Source organism: Myotis davidii, unplaced genomic scaffold (assembly GCF_000327345.1).
Source record: "Myotis davidii unplaced genomic scaffold, ASM32734v1 scaffold2325, whole genome shotgun sequence".
Classification (NCBI taxonomy): Eukaryota; Metazoa; Chordata; class Mammalia; order Chiroptera; family Vespertilionidae; genus Myotis; species Myotis davidii.
The window spans coordinates 127,081-151,106 of record NW_006295913.1 but is presented as its reverse complement, the minus strand read 5'-3'; the positions used below and the strand labels follow the sequence as shown (position 1 = coordinate 151,106).

At 38.6% G+C, this 24,026-nt stretch overlaps 1 protein-coding gene across 1 annotated transcript in view; it reads right to left on the bottom strand.

Annotated features, from left to right (window-relative positions):
• Window positions 1-1,738: 1,738 nt before the first annotated feature.
• LOC102764188 (L-lactate dehydrogenase C chain) overlaps window positions 1,739-24,026 on the bottom strand; it is a 29,378-nt gene continuing 7,090 nt past the window's right edge. The window contains exons 4-8 of the mRNA XM_006770887.2: window positions 19,072-19,245; window positions 12,433-12,606; window positions 10,082-10,199; window positions 5,491-5,614; window positions 1,739-2,352 (exon numbers count right to left, since the gene is read on the bottom strand). Coding sequence (XP_006770950.1) covers window positions 2,188-2,352; window positions 5,491-5,614; window positions 10,082-10,199; window positions 12,433-12,606; window positions 19,072-19,245 — 755 coding nt within the window. The 3' untranslated portion in view covers window positions 1,739-2,187. The remainder of the gene's footprint in view (window positions 2,353-5,490; window positions 5,615-10,081; window positions 10,200-12,432; window positions 12,607-19,071; window positions 19,246-24,026) is intronic.

Genomic DNA, 24,026 nt, shown 5'->3' with positions numbered 1-24,026 from the left:
GCTACCAAGTGAGCTACCTGGCTAGGGCCTGCAACAGGATTTTTAAATAAGATATGAAACCCTGAGAATTTGATCAGTGCAGTGCTGATAACCATTTCTACAAATGGAAGGGAAAACAATTCATTATCTGAGTGTAGAATCCAAAATTCCCCACTTATCCCTTAGTCTGAAATAAATCAATATTTCCACATCTCTTCTGCCATATTCTACATAATTAACTGTTTTTCTAATCCATTTGTGAATCATAATGGACAATACATATCTGACAAATAATTTTGTAAATGTAGGGCAGTGTTTAACTTTTTTTTTTCATTATCTCTCCCTCAAGAGTTTTTTTTAGACATTTTCCCCTAATCATTCGGTTCCTCCCACCTCATGAAATTAGATACTAAGTAATAAGATTTTACCTGGTAGGGCTGAGCTTTACAGAGCCAAACCCTTGTAATATCTAAGAGTCTCACTTAAACACACACACACACACACCCCAAAGGGTGATATTGCCCCCACTGAGAATACATGATATAGTTGTACTTCCTAGAATATTCACTGTAGAAACTATTTACAGCTTTTCAATCTCTGCCAGGATTTCCTAGAATGAAATTTTAATTTGGAATACAAAGAGGAGCTTTTAAAACAAGGCAAAATCCACAGAAGATTCCCCTTTCCCTCAATCCTACCTAAACTCATTACTATATTTTGTGTATTCATGGGAAGTATATGTGTGAGGGGGTGTGTGTTTTAAAAAAACAACAAAATAGCCCTAGCGGTTTGGCTCAGTAGATAGAGTGGCGGCCTGTGGACTAAAGGGACCTGAGTTCAATTCCTGTCAAGAGCACATGCCTGGGGTTGCAGGGTCAATCCCCAATGGGTGTGCAAGAGGCAGCCGATCAATAATTCTCTCACTGATGTTTCTCTTTCTCCCTCTCTGAAATCAGTAAAAAATTAAAAAACAAAATAATAGGGAACAATCATGTTTGGTAGTAGATGACTAAAATGAAAGCTATTACAGTAGCAAAACTAACAGGGTGAACTGTGACTCTCTTTGCAAATAGGTACACCTGCACTAGAGCCATGCAAGGCCTCAGGGCCGGCACAGCTGCCTTCTAACTTTTCCCACTGCTCTAGTCTAATTTGTAAATCACCTTGGTCCTGATTTCTTAGCTTTTGTTTCACTGGTATTTCCTACAGCTGCCTTAATTCTTTGTGGAGTAAAGGAAATATATGTTACATATTATATGTATATACACATATACATATATACATATATTTGTATATATAAATCAAAAGAAGAACATTCACTCCTAAACTGGACACAAAGAGGGAGCTATCAATTGACTTTTATAAAGCATTCATTAATAATTAAGTAGTTGATGTACTTTAAATACTCACTGTAAGATACTTGAGGGCAGAAATCATGTCATATTGACTTATAATCATAACACAGCAAGAATAATAGTAATTTGCTGAACGAATTGGAAAGAAATGTAATTGATTTCCAAATTGAAAGTTGGAAATCAGAGGTTCCATGTTTCACATTAGTTTCAGTTAATCACACAAACCAAGACAAATTTCCTTATATTTATTTTCCACAATGCTTAATTTTCACTTATATCTAATGTGATGGTCTAAGCTCCCTGTGTAGTATTTCAACAAAGACACCAAATCCACAATTTGAATTTAGATTAATTTGTATTATACTTGCAGGGTTGAAGATATTTAAATTTTTTTACACCAAAAAGGTATAATTCTATTTTCCTTCTGAAATACATGGTCTTAAAAATAAGCACTCAGTAAAAATTATACATAGACACGTTAAACAATATAAAGTGAATATGCTGTTTCCCTAAGGGAAGAAAGCACAAGATAAAATTTCAATACTAGAAAAAGTCCTTGTTTTGTGAAAAAAATCTTAAGTTCTATATTATAATGGATTGTTATATATATTTTATTGAACCCAATGGCCACTCTTACATTTGTACAAGTTGGGTATCTTAGAACAGAGCAATGTGAGATTCATAAAAGAGGATAAATTTCTTTACGACTTCCTTTTTCTACCCTTGAGAGGCTGGAGTATACTATAGGTCTCCAATGCCTTCTTATATTTTTCATATCAGATGAAAATACTTTCAAAATGTAAAATACACAGGTTATCTTCGGTTCTATAAAACAGTGGAACATTAAAAGGCTTTAAAATACCAGGTCTTTTTGGATATTCCAAAGTGTGTTTGCACTCTTCTTAAAAAGGTCCTCCTCCTCAGAATTCAAGTTTACTTTCACAATATCTGAGATACCACTTTGCCCCAAGATACAAGGGACACTGAGAAAGATTTCTTCTTTTATTCCATATAAGCCCTAAAAGGCAAAATTAGATTACTGTTCAGTTAACCTGATATGGAAAAGCAGCTGTGATAGAAAGCTTCTTAAGAATAAGAGTATACTGGAGCACAACAAGAATCCTCAGTGGGTGGTTAAGTGATCATTAACAATACCAAGAGCATGATAATGTCCTATGACAGCTGTGGGCAAACTATGCCCGCGGGCCAGATCCGGCCCGTTTGAAATGAATAAAACTATTGAAAAAAAAAGACCGTACCCTTTTATGTAATAATGTTTACTTTGAATTTATATTAGTTCACACAAACACTCCATCCATGCTTTTGTTCCGGCCCTCCGGTCCAGTTTAAGAACCCATTGTGGCCCTCGAGTCAAAAAGTTTGCCCACCCCTGTCCTATGACCATGTGGAACTTGTGTTCAGTAACATGAATATCGTGCCAGAGGCCTCAAAGGGACCAAGAAAGGCACTGTTTACCCCCTACCGGGTCATCCTTCTATCTAAGGGTAAGGGTGCCATGCAGTCCTTCATAATGTCATTTCATCTGATAAAGAACTATACAATCAAGCAACCTGTGTTTGAAATACATCAAGAGAACAGTGAATTCTGAAGCAGAAAGTGGCTGAAAGGCTCTGTTTTGTATAAACTGACTTTTACACCATGGTGTGCCACTGAGTTTGGACAAAAGATGCCACAGATGGAATCTCAAGTCTCCAGAAGTGAGCCTCCAATGGAACCTATGGGTATGGGTACCCTCTCATGCCTAGCAGGGCACTCTCAAGTTGCCAATGGAATATACTCCTACCTTCCAGGATACCTCTATCCACTGCCCCAACCTGACTGATACCCTGAGCCTCCCATGATATACAGGGCCCATGGCATAGGTGCAGTCATGACCACTACCCTATCTTGGGCCTATTGAAACATTGGTCTCCAGCCTTAATATTCCCTCCACTCCAGCAGCTGAATCCAAGGCCGCAGAAGCAGCTGCCAGAAAGTCTATTAAAACCTGCACAAATTGCCTGGTCCACGTGGCTCAGTGGTTGAGCATCGACCTATGAACCGGGAGGTCACGGTTCAATTCCTAGTCAGGGAACATCCCCAGGTTTCGGGCTCAATCCCATTGTGGGGCATGCAGGAGGCAACCGATCAATGATTCTCTCTCATCATTGATATTTCTATCTCTCTCCCTCTCTGAAATCAATAAAAATATATTCAAAAAACAGCCCTGCACAACTCACACAATGCTTGCATTCTCATAAACTAGCCTCTGCCTCTCCCTATTATCCCTTGAAGATAAGAAGACGCAGTAGACCCCTCAGACCTCCCTGTCTCTCATCACTCATTACTTTCCTACCCCACCCTTGGGGTTGAGTCTAGGGTTGGAGGAGGTGACGGAAAGGTCTTGTTATTCCTCCAGGTCTGATTATAAACAGTTACCAGGAACTAGCATTCAGAGAAGGGCAAAGTCCCTGGATTCTAGAGTGGTGCCTCCCAGTTTCCCACAATAGCTCAAAGCCCACAGGCACTACTCAACCAAGCATCCCTCTCACCATTTCTGGGCTCTCCTCAGGCGCTCAGGGTATACACCTTGTTCCTGTCTTGCTCTAGTCACCCACAGAGGGATTCTCGGGCCGCCTCCTCCACTCAAGTCCAGCTTCCTCATTTGGTAGCCACTTTATATTCAACCTCATGAGCTCCATCAGACCAACCACACGTCTTCCTCTGAGGGCCCCTTTCCAGGCTGTACTCACATTCACTCCACTCTGGTCTGTGCCTAGCTACGGAAGCCCACTGCCCCACCAGACTGTCAGCCCACATTCCATTCCCCCCCAGGCTCCAGCTCCACTCACCTTCCCTTACTTTCCCTGTACTTGGTCATTCTGTTGTCACCTCTCTGTAACTTTTTTTTTTTAATATATTTTTTTATTGATTTTTTACAGAGAGGAAGGGAGAGAGAGAGTTAGAAACATCGATGAGAGAGAAACATCGATCAGCTGCCTCCTGCACATCTCCTACTGGGGATGTGCCCACAACCCAGGTACATGCCCTTGACCGGAATCGAACCCGACCTTTCAGTCCGCAGGCCGACGCTGTATCCACTGAGCCAAACCGGTTTCGGCCCTCTCTGTAACTTTTGAAGTTTTTTCATGAGCTTCCAGATGTTGGGTGGCATCAGAAAGAAGGCCACTATGCTGGGAAAGAACGCCCTCTGGTTCCCTGCCAGTGTTCCAGGAATTTGTTTCTCTCTACTTTCTCTCCCTTTCCTCTAGAAGGGGCTTCTCCGACTAGAACTGGAGAATGCATGCCCATCCCATCAGGCCATTTGGGGGCTCTGAGTGGGCTGAAAACAAGGTCCTAGACCCCTGGGGCCTAGCCTGGCCCTGTGTGATGACCAGGACCTGCTGCCACCCCTCAGCCTACCCTCTTCCTTTTGGTGGCCTGGCTCTGCATGCTTTTCCCTTCACCGTGCACTTCCCATCACTCCCTTTGCTCTCTGCATTTCAACAGATGACCCTTTTTTTCAGATCCTCAAGTGTTCTCTGCGTAAATCTACCTCAGATCCTCTTGCACATGTGTTCCCTCTGCTTGGAATATTAATCCAGCCTTCCAAATTAACTCCTACTCATTACTTGGATTAGGTTACTTTACTTCTTTGGGAAGACTTCCCTAACGGCCACCCATGCCCCTTCCCAGAGTAGTTAAATTCTCTTCTTGTGTACTCTTAGCACTTTTTAGTTTTTCATTATAGCACTCAGTATAATTTATTATTAGATATTTTCTTTTGTAATTGTTTTATTTTTTATTTTTAAATATATTTTATTGATTTTTTACAGAGAGGAAGGGAGAGGGATAGAGAGTTAGAAACATCGATCATCTGCCTCTTGCACACCCCTCACTGGGGATGTGCCCACAACCCAGGCACATGCCTCTGACCGGAACCGAACCCGGGACCCCCCAGTCCGCAGGCTGACGCTCCATCCACTGAGCCAAACCGGTTTTGGCTGTAATTGTTTTATTAAGTCCATTTTTCATTAACTTCTATAAGGGCAGGATCTCTGTCTTTTTTGTTCACCATTATAACACCTTGTATATGCCTGGCATATAGTAAGGACTCAACAAACATTAATGATAATAAAGATCAATTTAAGCCTACCTTAACCATAGTCGAAACTGGATGCACTCTCCTAAGATTTTTCAAAATGGATTCTACCAGATTTGTCACAGATAGGCCAATAGCCCAAGAGGTGTACCCCTTCAGCTTAATAATCTCATAGGCACTACAGTTGTAGAAAGTAAGAAAAGCAAATGAATGAAAAGTCAACTTAGAGAAAATATATTGCAAGCATCCATTCTGAAGCAACCTGCATATCAATGCCAATGCCACTCCATTAAAATTTTCTAGAAACCAGTTATAAATAATACAAATTTTAATACTACTCTCATAGACTTCATTATCACTTTAACAATTCACCCTCCTTTTATCATAAAGGCAGAATACTGAAGCATTTATGCCATTCAAGATGAAAATTAGTTTTAAACTTTTTGTATTATTGCTTTTTTAACTTTTTTATTGAACTTGTTGGGCTTGACACTGGTTAAAAAAATACATAGGTTTTAGGTATACAATTCTACAATATATGATCTGTATGTTATATTGTGTATTTTATATTATTGCTTAAATATCCAAACATAGAATCTGTTCACCTTGAAAGTTAGCATATATATCTTGCTAGCCACTAAAAATTGATACTGGGGTGCAATGTATACAATTTAAGTCATGTGCACATATTTTTCCTAAGAATATATCATTAAACCAGTAATATATGAAAATTTGGGAAATGTTAATACACCTTCTTTATTTTTATTTATTTCAGAGAGGAAGGGAGAGGGAGAGAGAGAAAAACACCAATGATGAGACAGAATCATTGATCAGCTGCCTGATCATTGACACTCAACCCCTGAGCCATACTGGCTGGGCCATGATACATTTTCAAAAGAAAATAACACAGTCCTAAACACTATGTAATTTCTCATCTCAAACTTGTAAAATACACAATACTTTTATTTTGTTGTTAATCCTCACCGAAGGATATTTTTTCCCATTGAGAGAGAGTAGAAGGGACCAAGGGAGAGGGGGAGAGAGAAACATTAATGTGAGAGACACATCAATTGGTTGCCTCCCACATGCCGTGATCATGGCTGGAAATAAACCCAAAATCCAGGTATGTGCCCTTGACCAGGAATCAAACCCACAACCCCTCAGTTTGCAGGCTGATGCTCTAGCCACTGAGAAACACCAGCCAGGAGAGAACATAACACATTTTTATAGAAACTTTAGAACAGTATCAATCCACCAAGTTATTATTTTTTAGTGACAGGCTTACAGGTGCAATTATTTTCTTTTAAAAAAAATTTTCATTAAATCCAGAGAGGAAAGGAGAGGGAGAAAGAGATAGAAACAGCAATGATGAGAGAGAATCACTGATTGGCTGCCTCCTGCAGGCCCACACTAGGGACCGAGCCTACAACCTGGGCATGTGCCCTGACTAGGAATTGAACTGTGACCTCTTGGTTCATAGGTCAATGCTCAACCATTGAGCAACACCGGGTGGGCTGCTATTATTTTCTTTATGCTTTCCTGAATATTCTTGTTGTCTAAAATATATATGTATTATATTTTTGTACTGCCACCAACAGTGGTCTCAGGTTTGGATTGACTCAAAAGACAAGGAGGTTTTAAGATAGCACTGAGTTTGCTTAGTTTTGAGAAAAGAATATACGATAGGAAACACAGAATGTACAGCATCATTATTCCTATCAGGTTATCTAACAACCATCTACACATAATTTCAAGGCACCAGGACTGCACATAACATACTTGATTGCAAAATATAAGACTGATGTGTAAATGGAACATCTCAGCACATAACAGTTGGACTGTACTCATTGTGGTGTGGCTGGGCTTTGACTGTCAATCCAGAACCAAGGGTACTATTAGAACTCATGCACATTAGAATTAGCTTTCAGACTCTTAATTGGTGTCAAATTAGGATTAGCTTTCAGACCAAGCATCTGTGGGGTAAGTAAAAGGAAAGGGAGGAAGATTATGCCTAGAAAGTCATTAATTGATGGTATATAAGTAGAAAGCTCTGCATAGATAACTGGGGACAAATCTTACCAGTGGAATCTGGATGACAGATCTATCCTCTCAGGAATTAACAAAATCGCTTTGAGAGCCCTAGTCGACTTTGCTCAGTGGTTAGAGCATCAGCCCTCAGACTAAAAGGTCACGGGTTCAATTCCCAGTCAAGGGCATGTACCTAAGTTACAGGCTTGATCCCCAGTCCTGGTCAGGGTACATGCAGGAGGCAACCAATCCATGTGTCTCTCTCACATCAAGGTTTCTCTGTCTGTCTCTTGCCCCTCTTCCATTCTCTCTAAAAATCAATGGAAAAATATCCTCCAGATAGGATTAACAAAAAATGGCTTGAGAAAGAGGATTGAGAGAAAATGGCTAAAAACATAATCTTTTACTTGTTATTAACTATCCTAATGAAAATAAAATTTTTGGTATAAAAGGAAAGCTAAAGGGAGCAAAGAGAACAAGCAGTTCTAAGGCTGATATTTTAAGACATGTGATCCATGTTCTAAATTACATGATCTATTGAGAAGCTGGAAGGACATCTTATTAAATCCTGATCTCATTCCTCTGCAATTATTGGTTAGGTACTGGAAAATCAAAGATTATAAAAGAGTTGAGTCATTTTTTAGATAAATACTAACAGTACTCTGAGGATTTTTTTTTTATAATTATAGATCCTCTGCTAAATGACTAAAAGGCAAATAATTCCATTTTGGCCACTGCATTGTTGAGAGGACTAATTGGAACAAGTACTGATCTGTAACACGTTATAGTATTTGGTATTTAAAACATACAAGATAGTGATGTGGCCTGAAAGCTACACCTGAGCACTTGTAATATCTCCTTAAAATGCTAATACTCTATACCAGTGAAGGCGAACCTATGACATACGTGTCAGAGGTGACACGTGAACTCATTTTTTTGGTTGATTTCTGTTAAATGGTATTTAAATATATAAAATAAATACCAAAAATATAAGTCTTTGTTTTACTATGGTTGCAAATATCAAAAAATTTCTATATGTGACACGGCACCAGAGTTAAGTTAGGGTTTTTCAAAATGCTGACACACCGAGCTCAAAAGGTTCGCCATCACTGATCTAAACTGTGTTTTTTGTCCAGTGTCCTTTCACCAAGCTTGATAAACTTAATGCTAGGTTAAAGCTTATTATGCTTCATTAACTTGACAGTCTGAACTTCAAAACACTATGTATAGCCATGTACTTTATTTTCTTTTTTAAATAGTGGTAAAATTGGCCATTTTAACCATTTTGAGTATACAGTTCAAAGGTAATATGCAAATTAACTGTCACTCCATGACAAAGATGGTGGTGCCCAGTCCTCTCAGCCCCACCAGAGTCCCCCAGTCCTGGGGAAGCGGGTGTGGTGGCTGAGAGCAGGCAGCATGAGCAGCCTGGCAGAATTCTTGCTTTGTCGCTGCGCCCGGCTCCGGCCGGCCTCCTGGAGCTGGAGTGGCCACGGACAGGGACAGGGGGCCAGCCCAGAGCCTCCGCAGCCGAGAACAAGCCCCGAGAGGAGATGGCGGGCCCGCCTCCCGCGGAAGCAGCACGGCTCCCTCCCACCTCCCGCAGAATGAATGCGGCTCCCTGTGGTTCCTGCAGATTCCCGTGGAAGTGGAGGGTAGTCTACTGCACATGATACCGCGCGATAGGCTACTAGTTAAGTACATAAACACTGTTGTATAACTATTACCACCATCTTATCCAGAACTTTGTCATCTATCCAATTGAAACTCTGTATGGATTAAGATGATCATGTGATTTTATGATCAGAAAATAATTTATTTTTTTTAAACTAAAAGGCATTTAAAAAATAAAAACTTGCCCATAATCGCTGTTGCTATATTGTGTGCCTTTTTAGTCTCTGCCCTAATTATTATACATCTTTGTAGAGTTGACATCCTAAATACACAATACACTTGAGCTTTTATAAATTGAACTTTCCAGTTTAGAATATCCAGAAGTGATTTTTAGATTGTGTAACTTTTACTAATATGTGACTTGGCTAAAGCATAAAGGAGAATCATGTGGGCTGTTAAAGCTGATTTACACAGTCAGACACTTCATTTATAAATACACCCAGTTAACTTCTGATCATCTGCATCGGCTTCATGTTGTTTTTTTCATCGAGTCATTTGATGAATCCAAGTTCTAGGTGCTATTCTAAGCATTGTATGTGTATTAACTCATTTACTCTTCATAACAGCCCTCTAAAGTGAGCTCTATTATTATCCCCATTTTAAAAACTTGGAAACTGAGCTTCTGAAATTTTAAATAACTTGGCAATATCACACTACTTAATAAGTAGTGAAGTCAGGTTTCAAACCTAGGAAAGCTGGTTCCAAAGTGCTCATAATTACTTGCTAAATTACTCTCAAATACATATGAGTTCTTGTAAAGCACATATGCTTTGTGAAAATGCCCCCAAATAAAGCAATGGGTAATATAAGTCTGAATTCTAGGATTTTCATAAGATTAGAATCATTTACCACACAAAACTCAAAGATCAACTGTATTTTTTTCTGTGACATTTGTTCTTACTACTGATTATTAATGCTTTAAGAAACTTAGTGAGTACTTTACCTCTCAACAACTTGTCTATGGATATTTTTCCATTGATCCTTGTCTGAATCAGTTCCTAAGTTAGGGTTTAGAGACTTCAGAGTAACACCAGCGACATTCACCCCACTCCATAAGGGCACTAAAAAGAAATGTATCTCAGAATGAACTCTTCTTCCTAGCACTGCTTCGGTTGTTTTAGTAATTTTTTATAAACTTAGATTACTACCTTATACCATATAATAAAAATAAGTTTCAAATGGCCAAAAGGGGAAATGTAAAAAATAAAATTATGCTTTAGAAAAATATGTAGTAGAATTTATTTATGACTATGTGACATAGGAGGTATTCTAAAGCAAGGTACAAGTACAGAATCCACAAAGAAAAGGATGGTTAAAAAGATAAAATATTACAAGCAAAACAGGAAAAGAGCAACAAATTAACACCAAACTTCTCAACAGTAACAAAGAGCTGAGGGGGAACTACTGTCAATCTAGAATCTCATATCCAATTAAAGAATAAGGTGAAGCTAACCTGGCCAAATAGCATAGTTAGAGCATCATCCTGATATACCATGGTTGTAGGTTTAATCCCCAGTCAGGGCAAATATAAGAATCAACAAAAGAATGCATAAATAAGTGGGATAACAAATCTCTCAATCTAATATGTCTCTGTCTCTCTCTCTCAAGTTAATAAATAAAAAATGTTGCCCAACCAGTGCAGCTCAGTGGTTGAGCATCAACCTATGCATCAAGAGGTTGCTGGTTCGATTCCCGCCAGGGTACACTCCCCAGTTGCAGGCTTGGTCCCCAGTAGGAGGAATGCAGGAGGCAGCTAATTGATGTTTCTATCTCTATCTGCCTCTCTCTTCCTGTCTCTCTAAAAATCAATTTAAAAATAAATAAAAAAATATATTTTTTAAAATACACTGCTTTGTTTTCAAATAAAATAATGTAATATTAAAAGTGAGAAATAAAAACATAACTAGGAAATTTTATTTTTAATGACTTCCAGGAGGAAGAGCTGAATTAGTACAGTAACACAAGCCAATAGGTCAAATTAAGTATTTGTCTAAGTCAAATCAAAAGTATTTGTTATAATACTGCACCCTCTCGCAATCCAGGTCACCTCGGGGGATGTTGGAGAGCCAGTTTCGGCCTGATCCCCACAGGCCTGGCTGAGGGTCCCCACCAGTGCATGATTGGGGCTGGTGAAGGACCGTGGGAGGGCTCCAGAGCGTGTCGGCCCATCTCCCCCAGTCCTGTTCAGTCGGACCCCAGCAGCAAGCTAACCTACCGGTTGAAGCGTCTGCCCCTTGGTAGTCAGTGTGCATCACAGCAACTGGTTGAACGGTAGAACAAACAGTTGGACACTTAGCATATTAGGCTTTTATTATATAGGATGACATTTGGAGTAAAAAAAAAACCCAAAAACCAACAGACAAGCTCTAACCGGTTTGGCTCAGTGGATAGAGCATCGGCCTGCAGACTGAAAGGTCCCGGATTCGATTCAGGTCAAGGGCATGTACCTTGGTTGCGGGCACATCCCCAGTAGGAGGTGCGCAGGAGGCGGCTGATTGATGTTTCTCTCTCAACGATGTTTCTAGCTCTCTATCCCTCTCCCTCCCTCTCTGTAAAAAATCAATAAAATATATTTTTTTAAAAACACAACAGACAAGAAGGACTTATTAAATGTTTTGACTAAACAAATGAATAACTGAATCAATGGTCTTTATTCCTAATGGGTTTACTGCCACTGTGGAAAGAAGATTCAAACATGATATAATTAGAGAACACTGTAAGAAGTATAAAGTTCTAATTGTGCTGCAGAGCTTAAATGTTTAAGTTCAGAAAAGAAAAACTGTTTAAGTAACAGTTTAAACACAAATTATATAAATTTATTTAAATGAAAAGTCTGGAATAAACAAAGCTACAGAGTCAGAAAGTAAATTAGTGGTTGCGTGGGGCTGGGGTGGGAGTGAGTTCAGGAACAAAAGTTTCTTTCTGGGGTGATGAAAATGTTCTATAACTAGATTGTGGTGATGACTGCACAACTCAGTGAATATACTAAAAACCAGTACTGTCCCTTTGTAATGTTTAAAAAATAACAATAAATGAAAGTGCTCCAGATAAGAGAAACATTCACTGGCTTTTAAAATAGTTACATGCTCTATGCACAATTTAATGAGTGGTAACTAAATCCATGATGCAAAAAGCTGAAAATAAAGAAATCAAAAAAGATAGTGTACACCAGGAAAATACCAATAAAACAAAAGTTACACAGCTATATTAATTTCACAAAAAATAGACTTTAAAGAAAATAAAGCATCGTTATAGATAAGTGTGATTACATAATGAAAATGGGTTTATACTTACCACTAGAATCACCATGTTCTCCAATAATCCAACCGTGGCAGCTAGTGGGATGGACACCCAACTTCTCTCCAATCAGGTAACGGAAACGGGCAGAGTCTAGATTACAACCACTTCCAATTATACGAGCGGCAGGTAAGCCACTTAGCTTCCAGACCACATATGTCAAAATATCCACTAGGAAGAAAAATTTCTTGTTACAAAAAGATTTATAATAATTTCCTTTTACAGTCTGCTTTTCTGAACAGACAGATCAAATGTCTTAGTCAAATATAAATTTATTACAAAGTTTGAAGCAAAGCAATTCAACAAGGAAATATTGATAATCTCTCACATAGGTTTTAAGAGGTTAAATTATTCATTATTAGAATTTTTTAATTCTCTCTTAAGATAATATATGTGCCTGTCTGTATATTTTATAGTTAGTTAATTCTACCTCAAGGCTGCCTAGATTTTTCCTCTCTATCACCAAAGCCTCATCGAAGCTACCAACATTTTCTACCTAGACAAAAGTCACATGCCTACCCAGGGCAGTGTGCCAGTGTGTGCATGCTCAAGAAAAACAAGAGAAGATCCTAAGCTTAAACTCTGTATGACCTTGAGGCTCTGCACAAGCAGGAAGTGAAGGGCACAGTTGTAAAACTGGCTGAGTGTTGAAGGCATGCTCCAACATGCACACAGAGGCCTATAGCAAAGACTGGGAAATACTTTTTGGTTCCACATTTTTCAAAAGTTCCATTCAATCGTTAGCTGATCACTAAACAAAGAGATAAAAGATGTCTGTGGCCACGCACAACGAAGAATACAGACTTGCAGAATGAGTGCACAAAAGTCATGAAATAAACAAAAGGCAGCTCAACAAGCATCAAAAACAAAAATCCCTAGGAGAGAAGAATTTGATTTATACAGTTTTCATACTATCATTTTTTTAATGTTCAGTTTTTAACAAAAATTATGAGGCATGAAACAAAATAAGGTAGTTTGCACCAAAGGAAAAAAAGCATCAATAGAAACTTAGAAAGCCCTAACATTGAACTAACCTATCTTCAGGTCTACTGACTCCTCCTTCTGCCTTTTCAATCTGATGTTAAACCCTATATACTGTATTTTCTTTTAGCTTTCAACTTCAGAATTTCTATTTAGTTTTTTTTAAATTTCTGTTTATTAATATTCAATATGTAGTGAGACATCAGTCTCATATTTCCTTTACTTCTTTAGGCTTGGTTTGCTTTAGCTCTTTAAACATATTTATAATAGTTGATTTAAAGTATTTGTCTGAGCCCTAGCTGGTTTGGCTCAGTGGATATAGTGTCGGCCTGTGGACTAAAAGGTCCCAGGTTCGATTCCGGTCAAGGATGCATGCCCAGGTGGCAGGCTCTATCCACAAGTGTGGGGTATGCAGGAGGCAGCCAATCAATGATTCTCTCTCACTACTGATGTTTCTATCTCTCTTTTCCTCTCCCTTCCTCACTGAAATCAATAAAAAAATATATTTTAAAAAATAAATAAATAAAGTATTTGTCTGATAAATCTTTGTTCAGTGACTCTGGCCAGAACTTCCAGCATGATGTTAAATGGAAGTGGTGAAATGACATCTTTGTCTTACCTGATCTTATTAGCAGGGAGAAACCTTTCAAGTCTTTCTCCACTGAGTATGATGCTAGTTATAGGTTTTGCATCTTTTATATCTTTTTATAGGTTATATCTTTTATCAGAATAATTTCCTTCTACACATAGTTTACTGAAAGATTCACTTGTAAAATCATGATTGGGTGTTGAATTTTGTTGAATGTTTTTTCTGTGCCTATTAACCCTTTTGTCATTACGTAATACTAGAGGCCCAGTGCACAGAATCTGTGCACTCGAGGGGGTCCCGCATCTCAGCCTGCACCCTCTCACAGTCCGGAAGCCCTCAGGGGATATCCAACTGATGGCTTGGGCCCACTCCCCACAGAATGACTGGAATGACCGGTCGACCATTCGCCATGATGCACACTGACCACCATAGGACAGTCGCTCAATGCAGGAGCTGCCCCCTGGTGGTCAGTGCGCTCCCACAGCCAACCTCCTGCGGTCCCTTTTCCCTTGCCAACTGCCCCGCCCATAGGCCCCAATGGGGGGAAGGGGGACCGGCCAGCCAACCTCCCAGGGTCCCTCCCTCCGGCCAGCCAGCACCCCCGATAGACCTCGATCACTGGCCAGGCCAAGGGACCCTACCCATGCACAAATTCGTGCACCAGGTTTCTAGCATATGATAAAGGGATCAATAGATGCAGAAAAAAGCATTTGATAAAATTTAACCCCCATACATGATTTTTAAAAAACTCTCCACAATTATGAAGAGAAGTGAATTTCTAGGGGGAAAAAAGTCCACATTAAACATCATAGTCAATAAGACTGAATGTCTTTGCCATGAAATAAAGAATTAGGCAAGTATGTCCACTCTCAACACTTATACAAGGTATCACGGACACTAATACTACTACCAGTATGTACTACCAGAGGGCATACATTTATATAGTATTTACTGGAAAAATCTTAGAAGCAGAGAAGTAGGGAGCCACTCTATGTACACTGACTTCTCATTATTCCACAGCATAGGCTAGGCACAGATCTTCTGTATACAAAATGGCCAAGTGCAGAGGAGTTTCTCTTGGCTGATGTGCTGGCTGTTTTCTTGAAACTCCTCTGAGAACAAAAATGAGCCCCACCAGCACATTGTGTTACATATCTGTATGTAGCTTTGGAGGGGGAAGTGAACCCCTAGTTTCCTTAAATAACAAGAAATTTATCAAAGGATAGCTGGGTCTGCGAACAGTGGTAAGCAGCATGCATTTCCAGAGCCAAGATATATCCTTAGGGCCCTGAAAAGAACCTTGCATGCCAGGAATACTGACATCAGCTTAGGACCTTGCTGTTTCTACATAGGCTGGCTCAATGGCTCAATTTAGCTGATCCAACTCTCTAATAAGCTACCAAAACAAAGGGAGGAACCTAGCCAATTTGGCTCAGTAGATAGAGCGGTGGCCTGCAGACTGAGGGGTCCCAGGTTCGATTCCAGTCAAGGGCACATGCCTGGGTTGCAGGCTCGAGCCCTAGTAAGAGGCGCTTAGGAAGCAAAAAAATGACTTTGTAGTTTGTATGCACAGGACTTGCTCGGTTATCTTTCTTTTTACGTTCTTCCTCCTTCAACAGAGCGCTCTCCCTTCCTCTCTGAAATCAATAAAAAAAAAATTTTTTTTTAAAGGAGTAAATGAGCCTCCAGGGTGATGTACATTTGTCTGTCACTACTATTTACATTCACCATTTTACTAGAAGTGCTAACTAGTGAAATGAGGCAAGAAAGTAAAAAGATCTTCAAATTGGAAAAGAAAGAATTAAAACTAGTAAAATTGTATTTGCAGATGACACGATAATATATAGAGCAGCGGTTCTCAACCTGTGGGTCGTGACCCCTTTGGGGGTCGAACGACCCTTCATTCGAATGAATGAAGAATATGTGGCATATTGTCTAGCGTGGCTCAGTGGTTGAGCATCGAGATTATAATGCCTATGTTTTCTTCAAGGATTTTTATGGTTTCGAGTCTAACGTATAAATTTTAATCCATTTTGAGTTTATTCTTATGTATGGTGTAAGAAGGTTGTCTAGTTTCATTTTACTACACATACTTGTCCAATTTTTCTAACACCATTTATTGAATAGACTATCTTTATCCCATTGTATGTTCTTGCCTCCTTTGTCATATATTAATTTATTATAAAGGTGTGGGTTTATTTTTGGGTAACGCAAAATTTAGAGACAAAAAGTATCTTATATAATTAAAGTGTAATATGCAAATTGACCAAACAGCAGAATGACCGGTTGCTATGTCACACACTGACCACCAGGGGGCAGATGCTCAGTGCAGGAGCTGCCCCCTGGTGGTCAGTACGCTCCCACAGGGGTTGCGATGCTCAGCTAGAAGCTGGGCTCACAGGCTGGCGAGCAGAGCGGTGGTGGCAGGAGTCTTTCCCGCCTCTGCGCAGTGCTAAGGATGTCCAATTTTGGTATCTACAGTGGTACCAAATGCCCTGAGAATACCAAGGGATGACTGTATGTGTTGAAGTTGTTAACTAACCCTACTGTGGTAATCATTTCCCAATATGCAAATGTATCAAATCATCATCACACTGTACACCTTAAACTTGCATGTTATATGGCAATTATATTTCAAAAAAGCTGGAAAAAAATCATTGTATTATATATTTTGAATGGGTAGTTTATTGTGCATAAATTTTACCTCAATAAAGTTGTTTAAAAAAAAGAGAAAAAATATATTTTCGAATAGAAGTAATCCTGTTATTTGCAGATTTTTAATATTTCCTACAACTTTTGTGATACTATGTTAGTACAGTTTTGGTATTATTATATTTAACACATTGTTTGCGGGTAGTTTTTATTGCATGCTAACAGGTGGTGCGGGCAATTTTTATAATGTGTTAAAATCTTTTTTCTTGAAATATTAATTTTTATTGCATGTAACATTATATTTAAAACTGTTTTTCTTGAAAATAAAAAAATCTATCTATATCTATATATATATATATATATAAGCCTAAGCAACCATTATGACCGAATGACCAGAACAACTGGAATGACCGGTCACTATGATGCGCACCTACCACCAGGGGCAAACGTTCAATGCAGGCTCTGGCCCCTGGTGGTTAGTATGCTCCCATAATGGGAGCACTGCTCAGCCAGAAGCCAGGCTCAGAGCTGGTGAGTGCAGCTATGGCGGTGGGAGCCTCTTCCGCCTCTGCGGCAGCACTACCAAGTGGTGGTGGCAGTGGCAGGCACAACAGGGGCAGGATGAGTGGCAGCAGAGCTGTGCCCGGCCCCAGCTGGAGTTCTCCCCGGCCACCTACCGCTTTGACACTGCTACATCCCTCAGGGGGATATCAGACTGTTGGTTTCGGTCCAATCCCTGAAGGCCTGGCTGAAATCGGCAGTCCGACATCCCTCCAAGGGGTCACGGATTGCAAGAGTGCTCAGGTCAGGCTAAGGGACACCAACCATGCACGAATTTGTGCACCAGATCTCTAGTAGTAGTAATAATAATAATAATAAAATAAACTCTTAAAATAAAGAACCCAGTACATTCTCTCTCTCCAGAGCCTGCCCATGCCTTTATTCTTCAAGTTTGTATATTTCTTTTCTTTCTGTTAGGGTCCCCACAAGACTTGCAAGTAGGGGAGTATTGGGCTACAGCAGCACATCCTGGGCTAACCCCCTTCAAGCCCCTTCTTTTGCCTCTGTAACTTGATTCCTGAGTTCATACAGCCCAGCTGGCTCACTTCTTCTGCCTCTGTGACTTTCTTTCTAAAGGGCCAAGGCACCTCTCTGAGCATTCTGCTCCAGTCTCCTCTTTAAGTGTACTTTTGCTTTCCATGCTAAATAAACTTCCCCTTGCACTAGGGGGAAAAAAAAGGAATGGTCTGGAAAGACCATCCTTATGCAGTTAAAGAGAAAAGACTCACCTGGATTTGAGACAATAAGCATCTTACAGTCGGGACTATACTGGACCAGGGCAGGAATAACTGATTTCATGATATCCACATTACGTTGAACCAGGGAAAGACGACTTTCTCCTTCCTGTTGCCGTACACCTGCTGTGACAATAATTAATTTGGAGTTTGCAGATACACGATAATCTAAAAGAGAAACAAAAGACAATATTTGGATCATGACTGCCATAATCATTGTTCCTTAATTCTTTAAAAGAGTATTGTATGATCTTGGTATTAAAGCATTTATATACCTTCATGTCTGGCATTTGGAAATGAATAGACTTTCCATGTAGTAATATTATTTTGAATAACCTGAAGGAAGTCTTGTTACTATGACTTAAAAGTTTCAAACAGCTTTAAAAAAAAAAAAAAAAGAACATACTATGCTTTTAAGCAGACATTCTCATTTGTTATTAAGGCCTGAGGCAATGCAAATCAACTCTCTGGCTTCTTAGAAACACTATATATATATATGAAGCTTAAAACTCTGAAAATGTATGTATCTGTTTCCGGATTCCAAGAGTAGGAATGTATTTATTTCTAATTGGAAGGAACTGGATTTGAGACCACAGGCACATTCTTGATCCAGAAAAGAAAATAAACTACCTTCTAAATCTGATGATCAGTTGTAAAACTGTTTCACCTATGAACAAAAATAGATACAGAGGCAGCATCGAACAGACGGTCAAACTCATCTAGAGGTGGGTAGAAAGATGAGATAATACCCTTCCCAGAGCACAGAAATTTATTCTTCAAGTTTGTATCTTTCTTTTCTTTCTGTTAGGGTCCCCACAAGACTTGCAAGTAGGGGAGTATTGGGCTACAGCAGCACATCCTGGGCTAACCCCCTTCAAGCCCCTTCTTTTGCCTCTGTAACTTGATTCCTGAGTTCATACAGCCCAGCTGGCTCACTTCTTCTGCCTCTGTGACTTTCTTTCTAAAGGGCCAAGGCACCTCTCTGAGCATTCTGCTCCAGTCTCCTCTTTAAGTGTACTTTTGCTTTCCATGCTAAATAAACTTCCCCTTGCACTAGGGGGAAAAAAAAGGAATGGTCTGGAAAGACCATCCTTATGCAGTTAAAGAGAAAAGACTCACCTGGATTTGAGACAATAAGCATCTTACAGTCGGGACTATACTGGACCAGGGCAGGAATAACTGATTTCATGATATCCACATTACGTTGAACCAGGGAAAGACGACTTTCTCCTTCCTGTTGCCGTACACCTGCTGTGACAATAATTAATTTGGAGTTTGCAGATACACGATAATCTAAAAGAGAAACAAAAGACAATATTTGGATCATGACTGCCATAATCATTGTTCCTTAATTCTTTAAAAGAGTATTGTATGATCTTGGTATTAAAGCATTTATATACCTTCATGTCTGGCATTTGGAAATGAATAGACTTTCCATGTAGTAATATTATTTTGAATAACCTGAAGGAAGTCTTGTTACTATGACTTAAAAGTTTCAAACAGCTTTAAAAAAAAAAAAAAAAGAACATACTATGCTTTTAAGCAGACATTCTCATTTGTTATTAAGGCCTGAGGCAATGCAAATCAACTCTCTGGCTTCTTAGAAACACTATATATATATATGAAGCTTAAAACTCTGAAAATGTATGTATCTGTTTCCGGATTCCAAGAGTAGGAATGTATTTATTTCTAATTGGAAGGAACTGGATTTGAGACCACAGGCACATTCTTGATCCAGAAAAGAAAATAAACTACCTTCTAAATCTGATGATCAGCTGTAAAACTGTTTCACCTATGAACAAAAATAGATACAGAGGCAGCATCGAACAGACTGTCAAACTACAGCAGGAAGGCTGGGTGAGTTTGTGGAGAGGTAAGAGATCAACCGAAGGACTTGTATGCATGCATATAAGCATAACCAATGGACACAAGACACTGTGGGGGTAGGAGAGACCGGGGGAAGGTCAAGGGGAAATAAAAAAAGGAGACATATGTAATACTCTTTGTAATACCTTAAGCAATAAAACAAAAGTTTAAAATAAAAAAAAATAGCCCTGACCAGTTTGGCTCAGTGGCTAGAGCGTCGGCCTGTGGACTGAGGAGTCCTAGGTTCGATTCCAGGCAAGGGCACATCCCCATTAGGGGGTGTGCAGGAGGCAGCTGATCGATGTGTTCTCTCTCATCTATGTTTCTAACTCTCTATCCCTCTCCCTTTCTGTAAAAAATTAATAAAATATATTTTTTTAAAAATAAAATAAATAAAATAAAATAAAAATAAATCCAATGACAATATGATATGATGCTCACTATCCCATACTGGACTTTTTTAGAAGTATTATATACCTGGAAGTTATTTATCATATGGATGTCAAAAATTTAATTAGATAAAATCTGCTGTATTTTAAAAATTATTTAATGCTCTTTTAAAAAGGAAATTTGTTCAATTTCAAAGATTTGATTACATCTTCATTTATAGTCATTCTTATATTTCTAATGCAAATTATAAATCATAAACATTTTATTTTTCCTCCCCCAGTAAAAAATTTAATTAGAAACACAACTTAGAAAGATGGCATTTCTTAGGCTGGTATGTGTTATATTAATCTAAAAGACTGTTTACCCTTCTATCAAGTAAAAGAATCTATAGAAATTCTCTCTCTGCACACAGTCTACTCATTCTTGCTCTAAGACCTTGCTTGATATTGACCTTCCATAAACTCCTACCTAACCAGAGAAATCCAAAGTAATCTGTCTCTCTTCCCACCATCCCCTCTCTTCCTCCCTTCTCCCCACCTCAACTTTTTAAGGATACACAGACATAAAAGCCTTGGAACTTCTTCAGAGTCATCTCTCCACAATTCAAATTGATTATTTGAAATATTGTGCCTAACAAAGTCAAAGTGTATATCAAAGTAAAATATCAAGGTTTCATAATCTGCCTCCAAGTTATTTTACTAACTTTGTGTATTATTATTATGTCAGATTTTCCAGGTGCCCTGATTTTGTTAATGCTATTATCTCCATACTTATTACTTATTTTCCTTTTTAAATATAATTTAATCCTCTAAGAGACAGCAAATCATAATAGTCTGGAGCAAAGACTCTTGAGATCCAACCGCCTATATTTTTACTTTACCACTTCCTAGCTGTGTGACCCTGGACAAGTTTTTGCCTGTTTCTCTGACCCTCAGTTCCTCATCTCCAAGACTGAGCGATTAGTAGTTTTTCCTTTAAATGATTCAGTAAGTTTATATACAGAAAATACTCAGAGTAGTACCTCATACATATTAAATGTTCAATAAATGTTAGCAATTATTATTATTATTATATTTTTAATCAAATACTTCTTTCAATACCAACTCCTCTGCTAGGCATTCCCTAATGATATCATTCATAAATACTACTCTCTTACTTCACTGAATTTTTATAGCACTTACTGCCTATAATTCTCAGTCCTTATATATAGTGCCTTAGGTTTTCTTCCCATAGTATGTTATATTTAACCCCTAATGTGATTCATAAGATCATAATAACAAGTTCTGATCTCATATTCCTCCCTTTCTTCCATAAAGATCTTAGCACCTTCTATGTTCCAGGCACTTGATGTCTGTGTTTTGTACATATGAAAAAATTTAAAACATCTGTGGATAATCAACGATGTCCCATTATTCTTCCTCATTAGAACTTGTAAAATGTATTTTCAAAATGCTCTATTGTGAACTATATCATTCATATAGAAGAGTGTTTAAGAAATACATGATCAATTTTTAAAACATTAAAGTTAACAACTCTGTAAAAATCATACAAATTAACAGAACACCACCAATATCTTAGAAGCCCCTGTATGCTTCCAGGGTTGCACCTATATCCTTCATAGTCAGAAGTTACCATTCTTAAGTGGTGAAAATCACAATATTACCTTTTTAAAGAGGTTTACCACCAATGCCTATTTTTTAAAATATATTTTTATTAGTTTCAGAGAGGAAAGGAGAGAGAGAGAGAGACATCACTGATGAGAGAGAATCATTGATCAGCTTGCCTCATGCATGCCTGGGGATCAAACCTGAAACCTAGGCATGTGCCCCTGACCAGAATCAAACCCAGGACCCTGGCAGCTGATAATGTCTCTCTCCCTTCCTCCCTCTCCCTTATTCATTAAAAAAAATAAAAAAAAAAAAACAAGAAAAAAAAACAACACATTAAGTTTTATGTTTTGGAAATATATTAATTTAGCTAATTATTGTGCTTCCGATATTCATCCATGTTAATGTGTGTCCTTGTAGTTCACTCACTTTCACAGTTCTGTAATATCACATTGCGTAATATATACAAGTTAGTATTGATATTCATTGAATTGTTTCCAATTTGGAACTATTACAAATTGCACCACTATACAGTCCTGTTCATGTATCCTAGCCCACATGTGCAGTTTCTCTTGGGAATATATCTAGGAGTGCAATTTCTGGGTTATGGGATATGTTTGTGTTCAATTTCACCAGGTAATAGCAAACTTTTTTAAAAAGTGGTTTTACTATAATGTACTCCTAGTGTCAACTATGAGAGCACCTATTGTTCACATGCTGACAAACATTCAGTATTATCATACTTCTGCCAATCTAATGAGTATGTAATGATATATTGTTATGCTTTTATTTTCCTTGCTTTGGTTACTAATGAAATTGTCTTTTCATCTATTTATAGACCATCTGAGTTTCTTCTTTTGTGAAATGTTCATCTTTTTCCATTTTTCTACTGAGATCTGTATATTTACCATTTATTATACAAGTACTTTAAAATATATATATATTAGTCATTTCAGAGATGAAGGGAGAGAGAGATAAAATATCAATGAGAGAGAACCATTGATCAGTTACTTCCTGCACACCCCACACTGGGGCTCGAACCTGCAACCCAGGCATATGCATTGACTGGGAATCAAATCGTGGCCTCCTGGTTCACAGGTCGATGCTCAATCACTGAGCCACAACAACTGGGCTATACAAATACTTTTATTCTAAGTACTATTCCTTAGTTATGTTGAGTTATGTTGCAAATATCTTCTCTCAGTTTATGGCTTGTCTCTTCACTCTTTTACAGTGTGTTTTTATAAACATAAATTCTATATTCTTTTTTTTATTGAGTTGTGTTTTTGTCTTTACAATATTTTGCCCTACCCTGAGATCATAAGGATAATATATTCTCAACAGAAGCTTTAAAGTTTTGCCTTTCACATTTTGGTCTTTAACCAAGCTGGAATTAATTCTTGTATTATCAAATAATGGTTCAATTTTCTTTCTATGAAAATAACCATTACTATAACAAAAAATTTTTGTAAGTCCATGAATTTCCCAATGATGTGTTTATTAACAATATGAGTGTTACATAACAATCTTTTGTGTGTCTCTGCATTCAGTTAGTGTAGGTTTACATTTAGAATAAGCCTTGATCTCTGGTAAAGTAAGCTCTCACCATCTTGTTCTTTTCAAGAGTATCTAGTTGACTGCGCAGCCCAGGCTGCTACCATGGTAAGCTGAGTACAGAGGTCAAGCAGAGGATGCAGCAGCTCTTAAAGTGTGGCCAGTTTGCCATCCATCGCATCTCTATTCGGCTCATGATTTACTTGGGGTTTAAGAGGGGTACAGATCCTGGAATGCCTGACTCAACCATTTTAAGTCTACTTTGAAGATGAAAAACTATTTGGTCATATGGATTTGGAAGCAATCAATGGAAGGAACAACATGGAAGGTTTGGGCTCCAGCTGGGAGAAGAAATGGAACATCATTCAGACACTCACGAGTTAGAGGGCACCAGTTCTTACTACACAGATGCATCTGGAGCAGAGTGGAAATTCTACTGACTTATTTATGATAGACTGTATTAAAATAAGTATTTTTAGAATGTGTTTTTTAAAGAAAAAAAAAAGCACACCCTAACCGGTTTGGCTCAGTGGATAGAGCATTGGCCTGTGGACTGAAAGGTCCCAGGTTTGATTCTGGTCAAGGGCATGTACCTTGGTTGCGGGCACATCCCCAGTAGGAGGTGTGCAGGAGGCAGCTGATCGATGTTTCTCTCTC